This window comes from Bos grunniens, chromosome 11, assembly GCF_055505025.1.
Source record: "Bos grunniens cultivar Pamir isolate PY7600 chromosome 11, Bosgru_T2T1.0, whole genome shotgun sequence".
Classification (NCBI taxonomy): Eukaryota; Metazoa; Chordata; class Mammalia; order Artiodactyla; family Bovidae; genus Bos; species Bos grunniens.
Window position 1 is genome coordinate 5682022 of NC_141175.1, and position 23278 is coordinate 5705299.

Consider the following 23278-nt stretch of genomic DNA (forward strand, 5'->3'; position numbering starts at 1 on the left):
AATTGGGAAAGGAGTAAGTCAAGGCTGTATATTGTCACCCTGCTTATTTAACTTCTATGCAGAGTATATCATGATAATTGCTGGACTGGATGAAGCACAGGCTGGAATGAAGATTGCTGGGAGAAATATCAATAACTTCAGATATACAGATGATACCACCCTTATGGTAGAAAGTAAAGAAGAACTAAAGAACCTCTTGATGAAAGTAAAGAGGAGAGTGAAAAAGCTGGCTTAAAACTCAACATTCCAAAAACTAAGATCCTGGCATCCAGTTGCAGCACTTCATGGCAAATAGATGGAGAACCAATGGAAACAGTGGCAGGCTTTTACTTTTTTGGGCTACAAAATCACTGCAGATGGTGACTGCAGCCATGAAATTAAAAGACGTTTGCTCCTTGAAAGAAAAGCTGTGACCAACCTAGACAGCCTATTCAAAAGCACAGACATTACTTTGTCAACAAAGGTCCGTCTAGTCAAGGCTATGGTTTTCCCAGTAGTCATGTATGGATGTGAGAGTTGGACTATAAAGAAAGTTGAGTGGAGAATAATTGATGCTTTTGAACTGTTGTGTTGGAGAAGACTCTTGAGAGTCCCTTGGACTGCAAGGAGATCCAGCCGGTCCATCCTACAGTCCTGAATATTCATTGGAAGGACTGATGTTGAAGCTGAAACTCCAATATTCTGGCCACCTCATGTGAAGAGCTGACTCATTTGAAAAGACCCTGATGCTGGGAAAGATTGAGAGCAGGAGGAGAAGGGGACAACAGAGGATGAACTGGTTGGATGGCATCACCGAGTCAATGGACATGAGTTTGAGCAAGTTCCGAGAGTTGGTGATGGACAGGGAGGCCTGGTGTGCTGCAGTCCTGGGATCACAAAGAATCACACACAGGTGAGCGACTGAATTGAACTGAACTGAACTGAATCATGGGCACTGGGTCATGATACCTTCATACTGTCAATGAGCTCATTATAATATACTGTTTTTGTCTACTTTTGTGTATATTTTAAGTTTTTTCAGTGTTGTTTTTTTTTTCTTATTTAAATATGAAGCTTGGGAGCTTGGATTATTGTTGAAGAAGTGGAGTTTCAGTGTGGGGATGGTAGGAGAAGTCTTGGGAGTGGGTGCCATCTACCAGGGGCGGTGGAGGGAGCGCCGAGGGGAGGGCACACAGGGAAGGTGCTGGCGAAGGACACTGTCACCCTTCCCAGCCCTGCCCTGCCCCGCCGCCAGGGCACCTCAGCCCTTTGCTGTCAGGTTCTGGCCCCAGCCTCACTCTCAGCTGATCTGTCCTATATTTATCTCAGGCCCTTTGTGACACAGACTAAAATTTAAGACTCCATGTCTTCCATAGATACTGAATCAAAGAGAAATTGCATAAAGTGGAAAACTATAATAAAGAACCTGGCCATTAAGCACCAAGTCGAATGTGGCAGCCTGCGAGATCAGTTTAAACTTATATTTCATTGCATCCTCTAATTGCATTTCTCCTTTACAAGGTGATTTTATCTAGGAAGACAGCTGTCTAGTGTGGTTATTACATCACTCCGGCCAGTCCTAGGCAAAGGAAGAAAAGAAATGGTGGTTGTATAGTACACTCATCAAATAGAAGTTGGGTCTTTTTTTAAATCCCTTTTTGCGTAACAAAGAGAGCTTCAGGATTGTTAATATTTCACAGGATGCCTTTCCCAATCCACATTGGTTCTAAGTGAAGCTTTTTTTTCGTTTCTCTGCTCTTTCTTGGAATGGACAGTCATTTCAGCGGTCTCTTGAAGGGTGTCTCTTCTTTCTGTGCCGTTGAGGCTATTAGTAACCCATAGATTTTGACCCAGAAAGTCCCTGTTTAGAGTCATAATGGTCTCTCTTCATCTTTCCTGAAAACTGCTCTGTTAGCTCTGACCGGTACAGTGACCTCAGTAACGTGGAAACATGAAATGGCTTTGTCTATTAGTTTGAGTCTTCTGGGGCAGAATGGATTTTGATCTGGGGTACCAATCACTTTGATAGTCCTCATTTATGGCAGATTCCCAGGGTTTTTTTTTTTTTTTTTAATGATAAGACACAAAAAACAACCTGAGAGACCTTTTTTCAGCCTAGATTAGACTTATTTCTAGCTTCCTGAAACTTGAGTATCGTCTCCTTAAGTGTGCTTAGCATGAAGGAATTGGTCATGGTCTTTCCGTTTGGAAAGTTTTTCAACCCGGATTCAGCTCTGAGCTCAGGGCCCGCTGGTCCTTAGGATGAGCTGTCAAGGTCAGTCCTCACTCTAGACATTCTGACAGCAGGGTAGTACTGATCTGGAACGGGATCCCGAGAAAAGGGACCCGTGGGCCAGGTGTGGGGGCCAGCTCTTCCTCGGAGTGAGGGAGCCTTTGGAGCAGTGATTCCCACCCCAGATGCACGTTAGAATTTTACTGGGAGCCCTCTGTGGGGAGAGGCCCAGACACTCACATTCTTAAACAGCTCCCAGGGGGATCCCTGTTTGCACCTGAGATTCAGGACTCCTGCTCCAGGAGGGGTGAAGGGACACTCCAGGGACAGAGCTATCTTGTCAGAACATCTGCAAGATGAGGGGAATAACTGTTGTGGGGAAGAATTGGGGAGAGCCTGTTTGCTTAAGGCCACCAACAAGAACCTGCTGCAATTTAAAACTCAGAAAAAGGTGCATCCTGACTTGGTTGCTCATCAGTTCCCAGATATATCGTATGTCTCAATACCTGACTTCTCTGACCAGCTTTATTGAGCTTTGTGGCTCTTTGGTCCACAGAGTAAGGTAGTCTGGTGATCCTTTACTTTTTTCCTTTAAATGTATTTTTATATTAGTGGTTTGGTCCTTCAGATTAAATTGCAGTCTACAACGAAGCATGTTGCATTGTCATTTTGTACACTTTTAAAGGTATTGCTATAAATTAGAAGTATACAATTTAGTTTATTGTTAGTCTGATATATATTACTTTTCATTATAGCATTTTTGAACAACTTTATTGGGGTGTACAAAAAATACAGTAAGTTGCATGTGTATAAAGTATGTAATTTTTGACACTCGTGAAACCGTCACCTTATCATAATCAAGATAATGAACATATTCCTCACCCCTGCATTTCCTCACACCCCTTTGTCATCTTGCTCACCCTTTACCTCCATCCCTTCACAGCCTCTGAACTGCTTTTAGTTGCTATGGATTAATTTGCATTTTCCAGAAGTTTATATAAATGGAATCATAGTATATACTCTTTTTTCATTGTGACAATTTTTACTCAGCATTGTTTTGAGATTAATCTATATTGTTGCAGGTATCAATCGATCATTTGTTTTTATTGCTGAATTGTGTTCCACTGAATGGATATACCACCACTTATTTATTCCTGTTGCTGAACATTTTCATTGATTCCAGTTTTTGACTACTGCAAATAGAGCCAGTATAAACATTCATGCTCAAGTCTCTGTATGGACATGTGCTTTCATTTCCTCCTGGGTAAGCTCTTAAAGAGTACAATATCTAGGTCAAATGGTAGGTGTATGTTTAATTTTTTAAGAAATTGCCTAACAGTTTTCCAAAGTGACTGTAGCATTTTCCGTTCCTGCCAGCAGGGCATGAGAGTTCCAGTTGCTCCCTGTCCTCACCAACACTTGGCATAATCAGTCTTTTTAATGTTAAACATTAAACATGCAGTGGTATCTCATTGTGGTTTTAACCTGCAAATTTCCTTAATGACTAACGATGTTGAGCATCTTTCTTGTGCTTATTCACTGTATATGTATCTTCTTTGGCAAAGTACAAACATTTGAGAAATGAAAGTTTCCTTTGATGGCTTTGAAGATGCCTTAATATAGAGCCTATCATAGATGTTACTATATATTGCCTGATTGGTGCGTATCTGTCAGGTACCTACTGTGTGCTCATCATGCTACCAGTTGCTCTGGGGAATTGAGAGGTAATAGTAGTCAGGACCTTGGGGATCAAACACTGCAGGTTTTACTTGAACGTTTCATGGTGTTTCTTCACCTTGTCCATCTTCTTTCCTGTGCTTGTGTCATGGCTGTGGGTCTGGAGTTGATTGGTGCTGAAGAATAGGTATTTAATTCAGTTCGTGCTGACTTTTCTGGTAAGGGTACTGGTCTCTGAGCCACTGCGGTCTAGACTCTTGCTGTCCTTTATCTTTAATTGGTATTTATTTATGGTCTGCTCTGCTTTTGTTAATTTTAAAAATAAAATCTGACGTCCATAATGCCAGATGCCGGATATCCAGTGATGAATAAACCTTTCTTTAAAGAACTTAGAGTGTCCTGAGGAGACAAATGCAGAGGCTGTTAGAACTCAAAAGGACATGAAATCAACTCCAGGGAACCAGGAATGCTCTCTGGATGATATGGACTCAGAAAAGCTGAAATTCCCTATAAACAGACTTAAATATAATGTTGATGGCTCGTATTAGAACAGCCTAAGACAGGCCTACTGGGCTTCCCAGGTGGCTCAGTGGATAAAGAATCTGCCTGCGTTGCAGGAGATGCAAGTTTGATCCCTGGGTTGGGAAGATCCCCTGAAGAAGGGAGTGGCTACCCACTCTAGTGTTCTTGCCTGGAGAATGCCATGGACAGAGGAGCCTGTAGGGTCCATGGGGTTGCAGAGAGTCAAAGAGTTGGCTACAGCTGAAGTGACTGGACGCGCACACAGCAAGACAGGTCCACTGCCCGGTACTTCCTAAGAGGAAGGGGTAGAGGCAAGACTCTAGAAGTAGAAACTGCTGGGTTGGACCACCCCATTTCACTTCTCACTCTTCTACCCTGGTCCACTCCTGGAGCCCACTTCCTGAAGTAGTGGAGAGAGACCGATCCCTTCAGCTCTCTGGGAGACTCGCAGGGGCCTAGAGCAGCTGCCTGTGTCCCTGGTCCTGGGGCCCCGCGATGTGGAGATCAGCAGGCTGCTGTGATGGTGGGCCTGAGACCCAGTGCTGCCTTCTCCGGCTCTCTTTCTGAGGTGGTGGTTCTCCCTTCTCTCTATCATCCTTGTCCCTAGAAAGCTTGTAGGATTCTTTGTTCTCCCCCCACTATTTAATCACCCCGGCAGTGGACCTTGCCAGGCTTCAGATGAAGCTTGCGTAGTCTGCAAGTGCCGGTGGGCGCTCAGGAGGACAGAGCCGCCGTTGGTGGTCCCCTGGCGTGCTCTGACCGCAGACCGACTCCATTATGCACTGCTGAGCTGGGTGTCCTCACACCCCCTCCGTCTCCCCTACCCTGCTGCATTTGGGGCTCAGGCACAGACATTCGCAGGGAGATCTTTCAATGAAATGTTAATTCTTGGCTCTAAGAACTTTGTTTTTGTACGATTGCCCCAGTTTCCCCCCACCCACCCCCTGAGTTAGATTTGCTGGGACTTAAATGTCTCCAGAGAAGAAACCTAGGGGTTTTTAGCCGTAGATTTAATATCCTGTCCCCTCTCCCATCCTAGCTCCACCCGTTGCAGCTCCACTCATGTTTCCTGGGGTCCGTTCCTTCCACTCATCTGCCCCTACTGTTACATCTCAGTGCCCCAAAGAGGAAATCCTCAGAAGTCTCTCACAGTCTTAAATAAAATTTCATTTCATTTTTATCATATTGTTAAGCCAATGTAAATCCCAAGCACAGTAGCTCCAAAAAGGCGTTCATTTCCTATCTGACACATAACAAAATAGATTTAAATTTTTGTTGTTGTTGTTGACTTGAGCACCTTGGGAAAAGTAAAATAAAATAACTGAAATTAAGTAAATAAAAGGCACCAAATCCCTTTTCCTTCTCTTGGCCTAAACTCTCGTCTTCTATTGTCAGTTAAAATGGATCCCCCACTCCAGATGTGTCGTGCACAGAACCCAACTTCACAGATCAGGTGTGGGGCCAGGGTGGAGTTTTATAAGTTAACTTCCTCTCTCTTTTAAAAGATTTTTGTTGTTGTTGCACTTTTTTAACAAAGGGCACTTAAATATTTAACGGTCTCCTAAGACCAATTAATTCAATACAGTTCATCCAGCAGACATTTAGACAGCATGTGGCGTTGTCCTCCCCATTAAGGCGGCTCTGATGTTGTTGAGGACCGTGTCTAGAGTGTCATGAAAGCCCAGACTCAGAAGAGCCAGGAGGCAGCTGCTTCCCCCAGATCATTTCACTGTGAAGAAAGCCAAGGGTGCAGGTAGGGAGGTATTTCTCCTGAACAAGTCACAGGGGTTCTTAGCAGCAGAGCCAGGACTGGACCGTGTTGATTGTTCTGCCCCTCTGATGCTCCTGCTGGTATTCTGCTGCTGTCTCCTGACTTGGTGGGTGGTGGCAGTGGAGGAGGAAGAGAGAGAGAAACCTCAAAAACAAGATACAAAAAAACTGTGGGAATTTCCCTGGCGGTCTAGAGAGTCGGACCCTGAAGAAGGCTGATTGTCAAAGAATTGATGCTTCTGAATTGCGGTGCTGGAGAAGACTCTTGAGAGTCCCTGGGACAGCACGGAGACCAAACCAGTCAATCCTAAAGGGAATCAACCCTGACAGTTCATTGGAAGAACTGATGCTGATGCTCCCATACTTTGGCCACCTGATGCAAAGAGCTGACTCATTGGAAAAGACTGTGATGTTGGGAAAGACTGAGAGCAGAAGGAGAAGAGGGCAGCAGAGGAGGAGATGGTTAGATGGCAGTGGACGTGAATTGAAGCAAACTCCCGGAGATAGTGAAGGACAGGGAAGCCGATGTGCTGCAGTCCAGGGGGCCACAGAGTCGGACAGGACTTAGCGACTGAATAACAACAACCAGTGTTTAAGGCTTGAGCTTTCATGCTGTGGACCCATGTTAGATCCCTGCTTGGGGAACTAAGATCCCACAACCCCATGGTGCGGCCAGGAAAAAAAAAAAAAGCATCTTTTCTAGGTAATGTTTTTGGATGGTGTCGTAGAATCGCCACACCTGTTTGCTGTTCTGAGATTTCCCACATGGGTTACTTTGCTGATTGCTCTTTGAGTCTTGTGTGTGTGCCTCATGGAGGCCACGCAGCCCATTGCTCCTGGTTCTTTGCAAGAAGGGGACAGTTTCAGCATTTGTGTGCTGAGAATTCCAGCTTTCTGCATCAGTGCTCCTTGTGGGTCTGGAGCTATGCCCTGTTAGCACTGCTTTTTGGCAGAGAAACAATACTTTTATCAGCCAGTACGAACAGATATTTCTGTTCTACAAATGAGCTCAGATTTATAGACTCAAGGTTCAAAGAAAGGAGGTGAGAGATCACCAGCCACAGCCGAATCTACAGCGAGGAAAGAGATAGCATCAGGCTGGTTCATAACGAAAGCCAGTGCACAAGGCAGCCGTTCAATTCTGGCAGTTTTTTCCTCTGAGAGGTATTGTCACCCTCCTGCCTTTACCTTGTCCAGTGTCTCCCAGCTGGGTGGTGGTGGGACTCCAGAGCCCACGCATCTGAGCTGCATTCACCTCTGTCATCGATCAGGTGTTGTGGGAGCAGATGCTGAGATGGAGTTTGGGGTGCAGTGTATGTATTAGGGAGCAACACCTGTCTGAGGAAGGAGGACAGAGCAGGATTGGGCAGGGGAAGATGGTAAACCGTGATGAGCCCTGACAGAGCCTGGGCCAACCCGGGAGATCTCTGGAGCGCACATTGCCTCTCAGAGCCGTCCTGCATCGGCCAGAAGCCTCGGCCTTCTCATCCTTCCTGGCTCAGCCCCGGATGCAGGTGGCTCCAGGAGGGCCAGGACTGTCCCTGGGTGAGCTGGCAGCTGGGAACCAAGCGCTGACTGCACTCCCCTAGCCGGGCAGCATGCTCCTCCTTGATGAGGGGATCGCCGCGGGTCCTTGTCAGCCACACCGCCATCACTGTTCGGCTCAGCACTGGTCTCTGCTGCTGGAGTTTGGACGTTTGCTGGCCTCAGTAGCTATTACGATAGCAACTTTTCTAAGTACAGGTCCGTGCTGTCGGGCCACTGCTTCCATGGGTCCACCATGCTGACAGCGGTCGACTGACAGTAACTGCTCAGGTCACATTGTCCCCTTGGGTGTTCAGTGCTCTTCCGTGCTTGGTGATACAAGGGTCTCCCGCCCTTCCTGCCCACCTCCTTGTGTTCGTGCATGTCTGCACCCTAGACTTAAAAAAAAAGATATTTAGGCCGTGCTGAAGTGACTTAGCAGTAGCAGTGTGTTTTAAAGGAGAAGGCAATGGCACCCCACTCCAGTACTCTTGCCTGGAAAATCCATGGACAGAGGAGCCTGATAGGCTGCAGTCCATGGGGTCGCTAAGAGTCGGACCCGACTGAGCGACTTCACTTTCACTTCTCACTTTCATGCACTGGAGAAGGAAATGGCAACCCATTCTGGTGTTCTTGCCTGGAGAATCCCGGGGACTGGGGAGCCTGGTGGGCTGCCGTCTCTGGGGTCGCACAGAGTCGGACACGACTGTAGCGTCTTAGCAGCAGCAGCAGGCCTAGTTGCAGCGCATGGGTCTTCAGTTGTGGTGTGGGAACTCTTAGTTGTGGCGTGTGCAGTCTCGCTCCCTGACCGGGGTGGGACCCAGGCCCCCTGCACGGGGAGTGAGGAGTCTCAGCCACTGGACCACCAGGAACGTCCCTGCACCTTAGACTTTCTTGTGCTGACCTTCCAGCCTTTCCCTCTAGGCCCTTGACCGAATGACTGGACCACTCGTCACTGCCCATAAGCCTGTGGATTGTCTAACCTGTGCCCCTGGCTCTCCATACACGGTCGACACCTTGCTACAACTGCTCAGCGCCTTACCGGTCAGGAGGCCTCTCTCCCTGCTGGCTTTGTGCCCCTCCTGAACAAGGCTATACTATAGCTGCCGGGCACTTCTGGCTTGCACCCACAAAAGGCAGGCTTGGGCTTCTTCCTCCTCCTCTGGATGATCCGTGGGGTGCCCTGTAGAGACCAGTACAAGGTGCAGAAGGGAGGCTGAGGCCACGCGGGTGCCTAGAGCCGGAGGCCTGCAGTTCTGCCTGTGCTTCGTCCAGGGTGTACTGCTGCTCTCTCCGCGCTGGCGGTGGCTGGGCCTGTGCAACCTGACGACTGGGTGCGTCTGACAGCACCCAGCGAGCTGCACCAGACGTGGTGCTTCTTTCCCCGTGCTAAGAGATGCAAGATGCAGTTGCTTGTGTTTTACTTTATATAGGTGTAAAGAGCTGTGAAAGGTCTGAGACTTTTACTGGCCTCTCCCCCCACCCCTTTTCAAGCTAAAATGTTAGCTTATCGCAGTTACATGATGCTGACAGAAGTCCCAGCAAAAGGAGTAGCCAGACTGTCAGCAGGGTCTTGTTGGGCCCCCTGAACCCCATGAGGGGTGATGTCGGTGTCCCCAGATGGATGCCTGCATTCACAGTGGGTTACATCACAGGAAGGGACACTGAGTCTGGGAACTCACTGCCTTAGGGCAGCCTGTCAGCTGCTTGCTCTTTATTTGCAAGGAGATGTTATCTTATCCCTTGAGGCTGCTCACAGCAAACAGGACCTTGAGAGACGCCCCAGACCAAGAGTGCTCTGGGCCCCACGTTCTCAGTGTACCGGTAGATGTGTGGGGTGTGGGAAGCCTGCAGAGGGCTGTCTCTACAGTAAGGCGTCCTGCCACGCATCCGGCCTCTGGACCCCTAAACGTTTTCATGGATGGGGAAGACAGCACGTGTTTCACCAAGGCCTCCAACTACTTGGCCGCCTCGTGTTCATCTGACTTGCTCAGCAGTGTGTCATTATGTCATGGATCCCTGTGATGATCAGAGAAAAGTCCAGGCATCCAGACATCTCTTCCTACTGTATTATGACAGAGGGCAGAAGTCTGCCCTCAGGCAGAGCTGTGAATGTACACTGTTTTGTGGAATATGGACTGTTTCTGATCTTTTTTTGATTGATTGAAATAAAAAAATGCATTCACTAAATCAATGACTTTGTATAATCAGACATAGTGTTACTGTGTCCTAGGAAAGATGCTACGGAGAAGGCGGTGGCACCCCACTCCAGTACTCTTGCCTGGAAAACCCCATGGACGGAGGAGCCTGGTGGGCTGCAGTCCATGGGGTCACTGAGAGTCGGACACGACTGAGCAACTTCACTTTCACTTTTCACTTTCATGCATTGGAGAAGGAAATGGCAACCCACTCCAGTGTTCTTGCCTGGAGAATCCCAGGGACGGGGAAGCCTTGTGGGCTGCCGTCTATGGGGTCGCACAGAGTCAGACTCGACTGAAGCGACTTAGCAGCAGCAGCAGCAGCAGCGGGAAAGAAGCTACATCTGACACAGTGGCTGTGGTCAGGGCTGTCTTCCTGGTTGACCTCTCAGTAGTCCACAGTCTTCCTCCAGTATCCATCTGGTTTCTGCAGGATTCAGGCTGGCGAATTAAACCTGCCTGGGCAGGATGGGAACCACTGCCCCTGCATCCAGTTTCTGCTGTTGCCCTGGGATGCAGTGTTATTTTTGATTTTCTCTCTTGGCTGGGAGACAGGGGAGGGGCAGGGCAGGGTGGTATCAACCTTGTACTTGGCCTTCTCCACTCTGATAGGTCTTACCCACAGACCAAGGACCTAATGCCGTGGTTGTGTCAACTGCCAAGTACGTTCATCTCAACTGCGAGCTTCCAGCTGGTCTGTAGACGCTGTGGACAAACCCACTATAAGTGGGGCCTGGGCTCGGGCTCCATCTACTTCCTGGCCCTCACGCACCTCTATTTTTAACAGGGAGAGAGCGATGAAGCTGTAGGTCTCTGGGAACTGGTGTTAATGCGGAACAGTGGCTCTCTATAGCTGACACTGACCCAGAATGAGTGGACTACTGGAGGCTGACTGTGATGCCCACAGCCCGGCAGCCAGGCCTTCCCAAAGGGCAGCTGAGAGGTGTGGCCCCTGTCTGCCTTAATCTTCCTTAGCCATGAGACTGTTGCTGTATGGCCAGGACCCAGAATCTTCTTTGCACGAGCATACCTTGGAGAGTCAGAGGTTTGGTTCCGGACAACCCCAATAAAGTGAGTATCACAAGTAAACCACATGTGTTTTTGGTTTCCCAGTTCATATAAAAGTTACATTTACACATAGTGTAGTCTCTTAAGTGCAATAACATTATGTCTAAAAAAACAATGTGCATACCTTATTTCAGTTCAGTCACTCAGTCGTGTCCAACTCTTTGCAGCCCCAAGAATCACAGCACCCTAGGCCTCCCTATCCATCACCAACTCCTGGAGTTTACTCAGATTCATGTCCATCGAGTCAGTGATGCCGTCCAGCCATCTCATCCTCTGTCGTCCCCTTCTCCTCTTGCCCCCAATCCCTCCCAGCATCAGAGTCTTTTCCAATGAGTCTTGGCATGAGGTGGCCAAAGTATTGGAGTTTCAGCTTTAGCATCAGTCCTTCCAATGAACACCCAGGACTGATCTCCTTTGGGATGAACTGGTTGGATCTCCTTGCAGTCCAAGGGACTCTCAAGAGTCTTCTCCAACAAAAGCATCAATTCTTCAGCGCTCAGCTTTCTTCACAGTCCAACTCTCACATCCGTACATGACCACTGGAAAAACCATAGCCTTGACTAGATGGACCTTTGTTGGCAAAATAATGTCTCTGCTTTTTAATATGCTGTCTAGGTTGGACATAACTTTCCTTCCAAGGAGTAAGCGTCTTTTAATGTCATGGCTGCAGTCACCATCTGCAGTGATTTTGGAGCCCCAAAAAATAAAGTCTGACACTGTTTACACTGTTTCCCCATCTATTTCCCATGAGGTGATGGGACCAGATGCCATGATCTTAGTTTTCTGAATGTTGAGCTTTAAGCCTTAAAAATACTTTATTGAAAATTCCCTGGTATTTCAGTGGTTAGGACTTGGTGCTTTCAGTACTGGAGCCTGGGTTTGATTCCTGGCTGAGGATCTAAGATTCTGCAAACTTCATGGCACAGCCAAAAAAATTTAAAAAACACCTAACTTTCTTGTTAAAAAATGCTAACCATCATCTGACAACACAGGGTTGCCCAAACCTTCAATTTGTGAAAATGCAGTATCTGCAAAGCTCAGTGAAGCAAAGCGCAATAAAACGAGGCATTCCTGTATAACCTTTCAACGTGGTAAATAAGGGTTTGCAAGGGGAAAGCTTGACTGTTTTGTTTTTTAATGAATACCAAATGATGTTAAACTGCTGTGCTGTTTATTAATCAGCAGACGTATATAAGGCATGGTGGTAGACTCTGGGAACAGAGAGAACCCTTGTTCCTAGATGTTTATAGCCAAGGGGATTTAGAACATGGTGCATGTGAGACATAAACGAGGAAGTACAGGCTGAAAAAAGTAGCTTCCAGAGTCCATTTGCTTGGGTTTGAACAAGCCTGGATCTCCCGTTAACTACCTGTATGCCTCTGGGCTTCTGAATTAACCTCTCTCACCGTTGGTTTTCTCATTGGTTAATGGAGATAATACTAATGGGCCAACAGGACAGTATCGCTCTGTAAATGCTTGTTGGCTATTTACTGTGGTAAGTGTTGTGACTTAGATGCTAGTAGTACATACAAAATGAATATTATGGGCCAAGAGTTCTAGTGAGGGGCAGTGAAGAAGGCTTCGTGGAGGAGGTAGGCTCTGAAGAGTTATCCTCTGTAGGAATACATGCCTTTCTCTTAAGAGACAGCAGTAGAAGAGATACAGTATTAATGCACTGGAATTTTGTAGATTTTTATCCCTGCTTGCAAGCAGCCATTTTGCATATCCACGTCCTATGAGGTAAAGATTCCCAAAGCAAAAGAGTCTGTCATCACTGTTCCTGGTGATGCAAACAGAAACAGGTCTTCCTTTCCGGATTTTGTCATCACTTTAAACTCTCTGAAATGGTGTCTCCTTGTCGGCTTGTGTGTTTTCTGTTCCGTGCAGATACACACATCACACACAGTGTACACACAGGGACATTGCTTTCTTTCCAGATGACATCATAGGAACTGGCCAATGAAGAACAAGAAAAGGTCAGGAGAGGTCACCAGAGGAACTTACCAAAAGCTCTGCTAACAGCCTTGTTTTGTAAATGTCCTGATTTAAATTAACCCAAGACACTGGGAAGTGTGAGTTCCATTCTGAACCTACAGAGAAAAATTAAATCCTGTTTTATGTAGTTTATGTTGTGTGTTTTATTTTGAAAATGATTGACTTATATTTAAGTGTCATAGCAAACGCCCTCTTCCAACAACACAAGAGAAGACTCTACACATAGACATCACCAGATGGCCAACACCAAAATCAGACTGATTATATTCTTTGCAGCCGAAGATGGAAAAGCTCTATACAGTCTGCAAAAACAAGACCGGGAGCTGACTGTGGCTCAGATCATGAAGTCCTTATTGCCAAATTCAGACTTAAATTGAAGGAAGTAGGGAAAACCACTAGACCATTCACGTGTGACCTAAATCAAATCCCTTATGATTATACAGTGGAAGTGAGAAATAGATTTAAGGGACTAGATCTCATAGAGTGCCTGATGAACTATGGAATGAGGTTCGTGACATTGTATAGGAGACAGGAATCAAGACCATCCCCAAGAAGAAGAAATGCAAAAAAGCAAAATGGGTGTCTGGGGAGGCCTTACAAATAGCTGTGAAAAGAAGAGAAGCAAAAAGCAAAGGAGAAAAGGAAAGATACACCCACTTGAATGCAGAGTTCCAAAGACTAGCAAGGAGAGATAAGAAAGCCGCCTTCAGTGATCAATGCAAAGAAATAGAGGAAAACAACAGAATGGAAAAGACTAGAGATCTCTTCAAGAAAATTAGAGATACCGAGGGAACATTTCATGCAATGATGGGCACAATAAAGAACAGAAATGGTATGGACCTAATAGAAGCAGAAGATATTAAGAGGTGGCAAGAATACACAGAACAATACAAAAATGATCTTCATGACCCAGATAACAGTGCTGGTGTGATCACTGACCTAGAGCCAGACATCCTGGAATGTGAAGTCAAGTGGGCCTTAGGGAGCATTCCTACAAACAAAGCTAGAGGAGGTGATGGAATTCCAGTGAGCTATTTCAAATCCTAAAAGATGATGCTGTGAAAGTGCTTCATTCAATATGTCAGCAGATTTGTAAAACTCAGTAGTGGCCACAGGACTGGAAAAGGTCAGTGTTCATTCCAATCCCAAAGAAAGGCAATGCCAAAGAATGCTCATACTGCACAGTTGCACTCATCTCACACGCTAGCAAAGTAATGCTCAAAATTCTCCAAGCCAGCCTTCCAACAGTGAACTGAGAACCTCCAGATGTTCAGCTGGATTTAGAAAAGGCAAAGAAACATGAGAGCAAATTGCCACCATCCTTTGGATCATTGAAAAAGCAAGAGAGTCCCAGAAAAGCATCTATTTCTGCTTTATTGACTACACCGAAGCCTTTGACTGTGTGGATCACAACAAACTGTGGAAAATTGTTCAAAAGACGGGAATACCAGACCACCTTACTGCCTCCTGAGAAATCTGTATGCAGGTCAAGAAGCAACAGGGAACAGACAAGGAATTAGACAAGGAACAACAGGCTGGTTCCATATTGGGAAGGGAGTACATCAAGGCTGTATATTGTCATCCTGGTTATTTAATTTCTATGCGGAGTACATCATGTGAAATGCCAGGCTGGTTAAAGCACAAGCTGGAATCAAGATTGCTGGCAGAAATACCAATAACCTCAGATAGGCAGATGACTCCACCCTTATGGCAGAAAGTGAAGAGGAACTGAAGAGCCTCTTGACGAAAGTGAAAGAGGAGAGTGAAAAAGCTGACTTAAAGCTCAACATTCTAAAAACTAAGATCATGACATTCAGTCCCATCACTTCATGGCAAATAAGGGAGAAACAGTGGAAACAGTAACAGATTTTATTTTCTTTGGCTCCAAAATCACTGCAGATGGTGACTGCAGCCGTGAAATGAAAAGACACTTGCTCCTTGGAAGAAAAGCTATGACCATCCTAGACAGCGTATTAAAAAGCAGAGACATTACTTTGCCAACACATTTCCCGTCTAGTCAAAGCTATGGTTTTTCCAGCAGTCATGTATTGATGCTTTTAAACTGTGGTGTTGGAGAGGACTCTTTAGAGTCCCTTGGACTGCTAGGTGATCAAACCAGTCCCTCCTAAAGGAAATCAGTCCTGAATATTCATTGGAAGGACTGATGCTGAAGCTGAAACTCCAATACTTTGGCCACCTGATGCAAAGAACTGACTCACTGGAAAAGACTCTGATGCTGGAGGAGAAGGGGATGACAGATGGACATGAGTTTAAGCAAGCTTTGGGAGTTGGTGATGGACAGAGAAGCCTGATGTGCTACAATCCATGGGGTCGCAAAGTCATGACTGAGTGACTGAACTGAACTGAATATTTAAGTGTGTTGTGGTAAAAGAGGAAGTTAAGTCACTAGCACCTGGCTTTATAAGAGGACAGATCATGTACAGAGCTCAGCAGAGATTTGCCCGTTACCCTTATTGAGTTTGATTCACATCTTTGTGGGCTTTGGGCAGGGATAAGTCAAAGGTATTTGTCTTGCTTCCAGTAGGGAGTTAGATTGTTTTGGATTTCTACAGCAACTAATAAAATTAGATTGTTCTGTCTGTTCGGTAAGGGATTCCTGGCTCATTAGAGAATGTGGAATTAATAGCTCTGCTTTACGACGGAAGTTCTGAGCTGTGGTGTCTGGTGGTATCGCAGCTCGCTCTCCACAGGTGCAGAGTTAGGTCTCTGATGGCACCTGCATTTTTTGAAATGCAACTGTACTTCTGTATAGCAAGCATCTGTTGTTTTGTATGTCTGCCATAAAGATATTTGAGTAGGTGAAAAACTGTCCCAAGTTGTCTTGGAAGGGAAAGAGGCTCTTTCAGTGCCTCTGGTTTATGATTTGAAAGACAACACTTTCTTGGTTGCTCTACTCTTCAGCACACCTCCACATTTCCCATTGTTCCCTGCCCCTGTAATGCCAGTGGCCTGGAGTAATTAATTGACCACGCCTGTTTCTGGATTTTCCACCCTGTGTCTGATTAGTGCACAGAGTCATGTGCCCTTGACTATGAGGAGCTTGCAATCGGACTGAAGGACGAAATTATGTTCAGAGGCAGAACAGAGAATATCATGATAGTCTCTGTCCCAGATAATTTGTACAGACAGTCCTTCATGAGATTACTGTGAGCTGTAGTCCTCTGGGAGGTGAGATTTGGCCAGGTCCCCTCCTCTAACGGAAATCCTCCCTGTAGTCAGAACCTGAGACCGAGGCAGGACTGACTTTCAGACTGCAGCACATGGGGTTCAGGGTGACCCAGGAGACCACACCCTCTCAGAGGTCATGCTTTAACCAATGACCAGGTGGGCCGTTTGACCAAGGCATAGATCCAAAAGGACTAGACTGGAGGGTCTGGATATTTTTTTTGTATCAGAGACATCCCCCACATTTGGAAAATGTATGGGATGCTCGATAAATATTGGTGGGATCGGGTACTCTTCTAGGCACAAGGGATCTGGGATGCCTAATCAAACAAGATCCCTGGTCTCATGGAAATTGTAGTCTTGGGAGCAGTAGAAACTTGCGTGCAATTTCAGGACCACAGGTCAGGCAGCCTCGGGGTAGATCAGAAAGAGGCCCATGGACAAAGCAGAAGACACCCATCAGAGCAGGAAGGTTCCAGAGGCCTCGACTCCTCAGAGCATCCCTGCCTTGTTGGAGATGTGCCATAGGTGCCTGTTACAATGTATCCATGGGCTGCAATGTACCCTGGGAAGGAGAGCGCCCATTCAGGTACTTACAGAGGCGGTGTGAGGAGGAAACATGAGGTGGTGTGTTGGAGAAGGGCCGCCTCAGGGAAGTTGGCGATGGAGCTGACTCTCTGGGAACGGGAGAGATGGTGAGCTGCCTGGTTTGTGGGCAGACCGGGGCCTGATTGGGTGCTGGTGAAGGTGGCTTTTAACTAGTGGGTGGTCCATAACAGTATTTTGATTAGGGAGCTCCTGGTTCAATTACTGTAAAGATGAATATGTTGCTTCCTAGTGGTGGGTGTTAAAGTACAACTCTGTCATACTACAGTAGATTGTAGGTGAATTGATAATGAATTTGTGTTCCTCTATTTTTTAAAGTATGGTTATGTAGAGGGCGGATAAGTAAAATAGGATGGGTAATTGCTAGAGCTGGCTGAGTTTATTATATGGTTCTCTCTCCTTTTGGATATATTCAAACATTTCCATGATAAGTTAAAAATTGTATAGCTAGCTGCACAACCTTACGCAGGTACTTAATGCCATCAAACTGTATACTTGGAAATGGTAAATTTGTGTTATGTATGTTTAACCACAAAATCTACAAAGGAGCAATAATAGATTGTGGCTAGCAGCCATAGGACCCACTGCTGAGGCCTCTGAAGACACATTTTTATGGGGTGAAAGGTCAAGGGAAAAAATTCCGGGCTCCTTGTTCTTGTCCTGAGAGGGAAGTTCCCAGGTAAAATATTAGAACCACACCAGTTCCTTTGCTTCATGATTTTGTTAAGAGGAAACTCAATCGTAGTGAAGTCTAAATAAACGGAATGTTTTCAAAGTGTTATAAATCCTTTTTTCTGATGTTCACCAGCTACTTATATAATTACTGTAGCCTTGGTTTCTTCACCCACAAAATAGGGATGATAACACTTGTTACCATTTATCAAAACAGGGATGACAACGTTCACAGTTGTTGTGGAGTTTGCTGTGAAGTTTGAATGAGATAATGAACATGAGGAAACCCAGCACCGTTCTCATCGCCCCTCATTTCTGAATATCCTTGTTCAGAGCTAGAATGCAAAGTTAATAGCTTCTTTAATGGACAAATCTCAGTTGATCCATTAATGACTATTCCTGTGTAAACAAGCGTATCCAACTGTCACTTTTTTTTAAATTAAAAAATCTGAGTAATCATGCTAGAGAATTTTTAAAAAAGGAAAAAGAGCTCATTTTTTCCCCTTTAATACCATGATTTTGTTTTACTTTATGACTGTGTTTATAGAAATAATTTTCCTGGCTCATTTTTTAAAAAAATGTAAATCTAAAAGTCAGCTGATTCAGTCCATGTCTTAAGAGATACAAACTCTGACATTTTCCAGTAGTTTTCGCTGCCCAGGACTTCAGCATGTACTCTCATGGTCTAACTGGGACCTCTGTCATTTACATAGGATGAGAGTGGAGCCAGAGCTAATTCCACTACCCCTACCCCTCCACACACACACCCCAGTCCTGAATCCTAGCTGACTGCTTTCTCTTGCCTCAGCAGAATCCAGATGGCTCAGTCGGTAAAGAATCCTCCTGCAATGCAGGAGACCCTGGTTCGATCCCTGGGCCAGGAATATCCCCTGGAGGAGAAAATGACAACCCACTCCAGTATTCTTGGCTGGGAAATCCCATGGGCTGTAGCTGTCCTTGGGGTCACAAAAAGTCGGGCCAGACTTAGCAGCTAAACCACCACCACTTCTGATACTTCTTCCAGTAGGAAGAGGACCAATTTCATGCATAATTCTTCATGACTGCCCAGAACAATTTTAATTGCTTGTTACTGTGTCAAAATACTGTCCTCCTGACAGTTGGGATAATGTAAACAGAAAGCAAGAGGGGATAGAAAATTGAGTAAATTTGCAAGAAAATACGAATGCCTTTGAAATACCTGAAAGACTGACTTAACGTCATCAGGAAGGCATCTTGATCTAGTGCACTGTCAGGCGTGATTTGCAGGGGTGGGGAGTGCTTTCTGGAAGACAGGGCCTGTTGTAGTGAAGGAAAAGCGCTCTGGCCCCTGCCTGTCCACACCCCGCCACCCCACCTGCCCCGCTCCCAAACGGAGTGCCTTCCTCTCTGAGCGAGTTCGGGACACGTGTGTCCTGTGTGACCGATGGGGTGCTTGTTCACGCTTCTCTCTGCTCAGTCTCATCTCTCTGCCTTTGCTTATTCCCTGTTTCAAAAACTGCCCAAATTTCTGGTCACTCCACCAGGCCTCTACTCATGACACTTAATGAAAGAAACAAACAAGAAGTTGAAATTAGCAAAAGATGCACCAGTCAATCCAAGGAAGGGCCTTAACCTCCTTGAAAACCAGTGTCCAGGGAAAGTATCACACTTCACAGGAATCGTTCTCTCAGGCTCTTTTCTACAGCATTCATTCAATGCCAGGAGAGTGTACCACAGAATTTGGATGGAAAGTTTGACCCAAGAATTCAGCCAAGTGTTGTTATATAGAAGGACAGCACTGTTGGGACTTCCCTGGTGGTCCAGTGGTTAGGACTCTATGCTCCCAGTGCAGGGGGCCTGGGTTCAATCCCTGGTCGGGGAACTAAGATCTTACATGCCGCAATAAGACCAGCACAGTCGAGTAAGTAAATAAAATAATTTTTTTTAAGAAAGTGGTGGTAGCAGTGTTCTTTTTAAAAAAGGGGGGGGGGGGAGGCGGGGAGAGGAGTGCGGAATAAAGCATGGACTCTGGGAAAAGCCCATGAGCCTTTCTTTAAATACCTCCTCAGTGACAACATGCAGTGAGTCGGGATCAGCCAAGTCCATTCATTGTCAGCAAATGTGTATCAACTGCCTCTTGTGTTCAAGTGGTGTTCTAGGCACAGGGAGTATAAATGTTTACTTTCTGGTGAATAATGGCAAAATGATCGCTCGTTTTGAATGTATAATCAAGGCCATATCATTGTCAAGACTAATTATATATCAGAAGGTAAATGTTATAAAACATGGGGATGTAAAAACATTCACAGAGCAAATAGAATCAAATTTGGTAGGCATGTTTTCTCATCTTATTTGGGAGCCAGAAATATGTCTAAACATCAAGAAATAGAGGTTTAAGTGTATGATGTAAAATTAGAAAACCCTCGAGGGCAAAAAAAAAAAAAAAAGAAAGAAAATGCAGTATAAACCCCCAAGACAACAAAAAGACAATCCATGTGACAAGAGGTTTTTTAAAAAACCAAAATGTTAATAGGTAAAAACACAAAATAAGATGGCCAGTTTTAGACTGCACATCTGTATTATTAATAAATACCCAATAGAATAAACACCTATTAAAAAGTCTCATCAGATTGTCCCCCAAACCAAAATCCTACCATACATAGCATTCAAGGAATATTGGACAAAGATAGATCCTGCATTTCTAAGTAAGAGAAAAGTAGGTGTGTGATAGAAATACCAGAGAAGTTGAGTTCAAGGCACATGGCCTAAATGGCTGCAGAGGGAAATGTCGAAACGACAGAGTGTACAGTCCAGAGTGAGGCCATGACAGGTAAACCTGGGGCCGAAGTGCTGACTGTACAGAGGCAGGAAGTGCCAGGAGGAGCAGAGCCCAAGCGTAAGTGGGGGCTGTGCCTGCCCTAGCCCATGGTGTACTGGACGATAGGAAGTCAAAGGAGCATGTGCAAGAGTCTGCTCTCTCCTTTTTGTGCAGTTTTTTAGCTGAAATGTCACCTCAGAGAGGCCTTCCCTGACTGCAGTCGAAAGTAGCTTCTCCCATCATTCTCTCATACTAGCTTTTAATTATCTCTGTAAGACTCATGACCATCAGCTGTCCTCTTACTGGTGTGCCACTGCTGCTGCTAAGTCGCTTCAGTCGTGTCCGACTCTGTGTGACCCCATAGACGGCGGCCCACCAGGCTCCCCCATCCCTGGGATTCTCCAGGCAAGAACACTGGAGTGGGTTACCATTTCCTTCTCCAATGCATGAAAGTGAAAAGTGAAAGTGAAGACAGTCGTATCCGACTCTTTGCGACCCCATGGACTGCAGCCCACCAGGCTCCTCCGTCCATGGGATTTTCCAGGCAAGAGTACTGAAGTGGGTTGCCATTGCCATTTCCACTTACTGGTGTATTATTTTGGATTTTTTTTAAAATTTTTAATTATTGGGCTGAAATCTCTGTGCAAGAGGGACCATGTTTGTCTTGTTCACTGCCATAGTCTAGAACGGTACCTGGCAGAGAAGTCATTCCTGATTAAACAGATAGCTACTGAATGCCACCTCTTGGATTGGCCAACAAATTCGTTTGAGTTTTTCAGTAAGATCTTAAAAAAATCCAAGCAGACTTTTTGGCCAACCTGGTATATGTATGTGTGTAGATGTATGTGTACATATGGTTCTAGGTGCTCAGAATACTTCTATCAACAACTTTCCTCCCCTCCTGGAGTCTACATTCTAGCAGAGTGTGTGGAAGGAAGTTACTGTAGTAAATAAGGAATATACAGTGTCAGAAGAGCTGAGAGAGCTGACCTGAAAGGAATGGTGAGGGGAGACCCTGGAGCTGGTTACATTCGAGCGCATGGAAGAAGAGGGTTAGGCCTGTGGGCCTCTGAGGGGAAAGGGCTCCAGGCAGAGCAGTACAAAGAATGGGGAGCATCACTATAAGGCTGTGAGGACAAGTGGGGACCTGGAACAGAACAGCAAGTGAAGATGGCGGGTCTTATTGGTGAAACTTAGAGATAAGAAATGGCCCCAGATAGGGTAGAGTCAGTTGGAGCAACATACGGAATTTAAACTGATATGTGACCTTGAGCCAAGCTGCTGCTTGTGGGCAGTTCTGCCTTTGTGTAACATAAACATTCGTTCTTGTTTTATAGATCTACAATATGTGCTGATTTCAATTATTAAAATGTCCATTTAGAACATTTATTAGCACAAATGAATTCAATTATTTCAAATATAGAAGCAAAATATTGTACAGAGTGAAAATATATGATATAATTAGACTATTAATGAAAACACTTACATACCCTCCGTGATTGAAAATGAAAGCTTAACAGTCTCAAAAGGATGGTGCTAAATATTTACATATCTGTCTGAGATGCACATTTTTAGATGCTAAAAATATTCATTGTTAATGACTGGAAGGGAAGGCTAGGTTTAATGTAGTAATAAACTTCCGTATATTTGTCTCACACCAAAGTCAAAGCCAATTTTGTAAAGTAATACAGGCAGCCTTTGAAATAGAAACTATGGCTGAAGTAAAAGGAGAATATTCCCAGGCAGTTAACAGTAACTATTTAGTGAGGGAAAGGTTTGCAGGATGATTAGGAAATGAGAAAGTTTACTTGGCAGGTTGGCTGATACATCTAAATTCTGTATACACATCTTAAACTTTTCCTTCTAAAGTGTGACATGCTTGAGGCAGTAAGAGGAGACTGAGTTATACTGAAGTACAGCCACATTTTGTGAGCTGAAGCAAGTACCAGAATCAGCTGAGACTTAAGGAGAAGGGACTGGCCAGAACAAGGGTGTGCATGACAGTGCTCCACCGGGGCCATCAGCGCAGCCGACTACTGCGTGTGGAAGGACACAGGAAGTGCACAGCACATGCACCGCGCCCACTGCCACTGCTGCTCCTGCCCCAGCACGTGCACGTCCAAGCGTGATACCGCTTTTCTGCACATGCTTTCCTCCTGATTGGAGTCCCTTTTCTCACCTTCCCTACCACTTCAAAATAAAGTGGGAAGAAAACAGATCCGTGGTCGGATGTGATTGGAAATCGGAGGCCCGTTCTTGTCTGAAAGCCTGCTAATTCCTTGCCCGGCATCGTGCCCCGCCTCCGAGCTCCCTTTGCTGCCTCCGGGTGGTAGAGCGATGATCCTGGGCCCACACGGCCGACCATAGCCCGCCCTTTCATGCTGTAGCCTTACTGTGTGGTTGGGTCAAGATGGTGAATCGCCTTCCTGCCATTGTGTCTGCAGACCAGCCTTAGCCACCCAGGTGGTTGTAAATCCTGTGAGCCCCCTCTGGTCCCCCTCTTTGGAACTAGTCATTTCTTCTCCTTGGAGGAGTCGATGGAAGAAGAGCTGTGCTGTGTGCATGAGTTAGGCGTGTTTCTCACAAATGGCCACATTTTAAAATAAACAGACTGGGGAGAAAGGCATTTGGGATCATCTGTGCATTTTCTTATGTGTTTGACTTCTTCATGATTGGAGACGGTATTTTCGTTTCATTTCAGCACATGGGCCCAGGCTCCATGGAGCTTACACTCGTCTTATTGCAGTTTTGAGGGAAAACGTCTTTAGCTATCACCCTGTGCAGAAATCAGAAGCATGTGATTTATTGTAATTTAGCTAAAACAAATAGTGGTTTTCCTTAGAACTTGCAACAATTGCTGTGAATGAGCAACTGTTTATACAAGGTGTGAAATTAAGTTTCATACAGTCACAAAATGTGAGTCCTCGCCAACAGCTCTGAAATCATTTATATTTTGGGTAACAATTTCAGTGGTGTTCTTTGTCACAATTAGGAGCCCTGCTGCTTTGAGAAATGATACCATGTCCAGATTTAGCTCTTGATGAAGAAAGC

General features: G+C 45.5%; 1 protein-coding gene across 10 annotated transcripts in view; it reads left to right on the top strand.

Moving 5' to 3' along the window:
- Nucleotides 1-23278, top strand: part of MED27 (mediator complex subunit 27) — a 217747-nt gene that overhangs the window by 80959 nt on the left and 113510 nt on the right. Inside the window, exon 4 of one of the 10 annotated variants that reach the window (XM_086324445.1) lies at nucleotides 12909-13093. The exons of 8 other annotated variants lie outside the window; for them this stretch is intronic. In XM_086324445.1, coding sequence (XP_086180571.1) covers nucleotides 12909-12912 — 4 coding nt within the window. In that variant the 3' untranslated portion in view covers nucleotides 12913-13093. Of the gene's footprint in view, nucleotides 1-10690; nucleotides 10993-12908; nucleotides 13094-23278 lie in introns of those variants that run through there. One more of the 10 variants, XM_086324443.1, reaches the window with a different exon arrangement.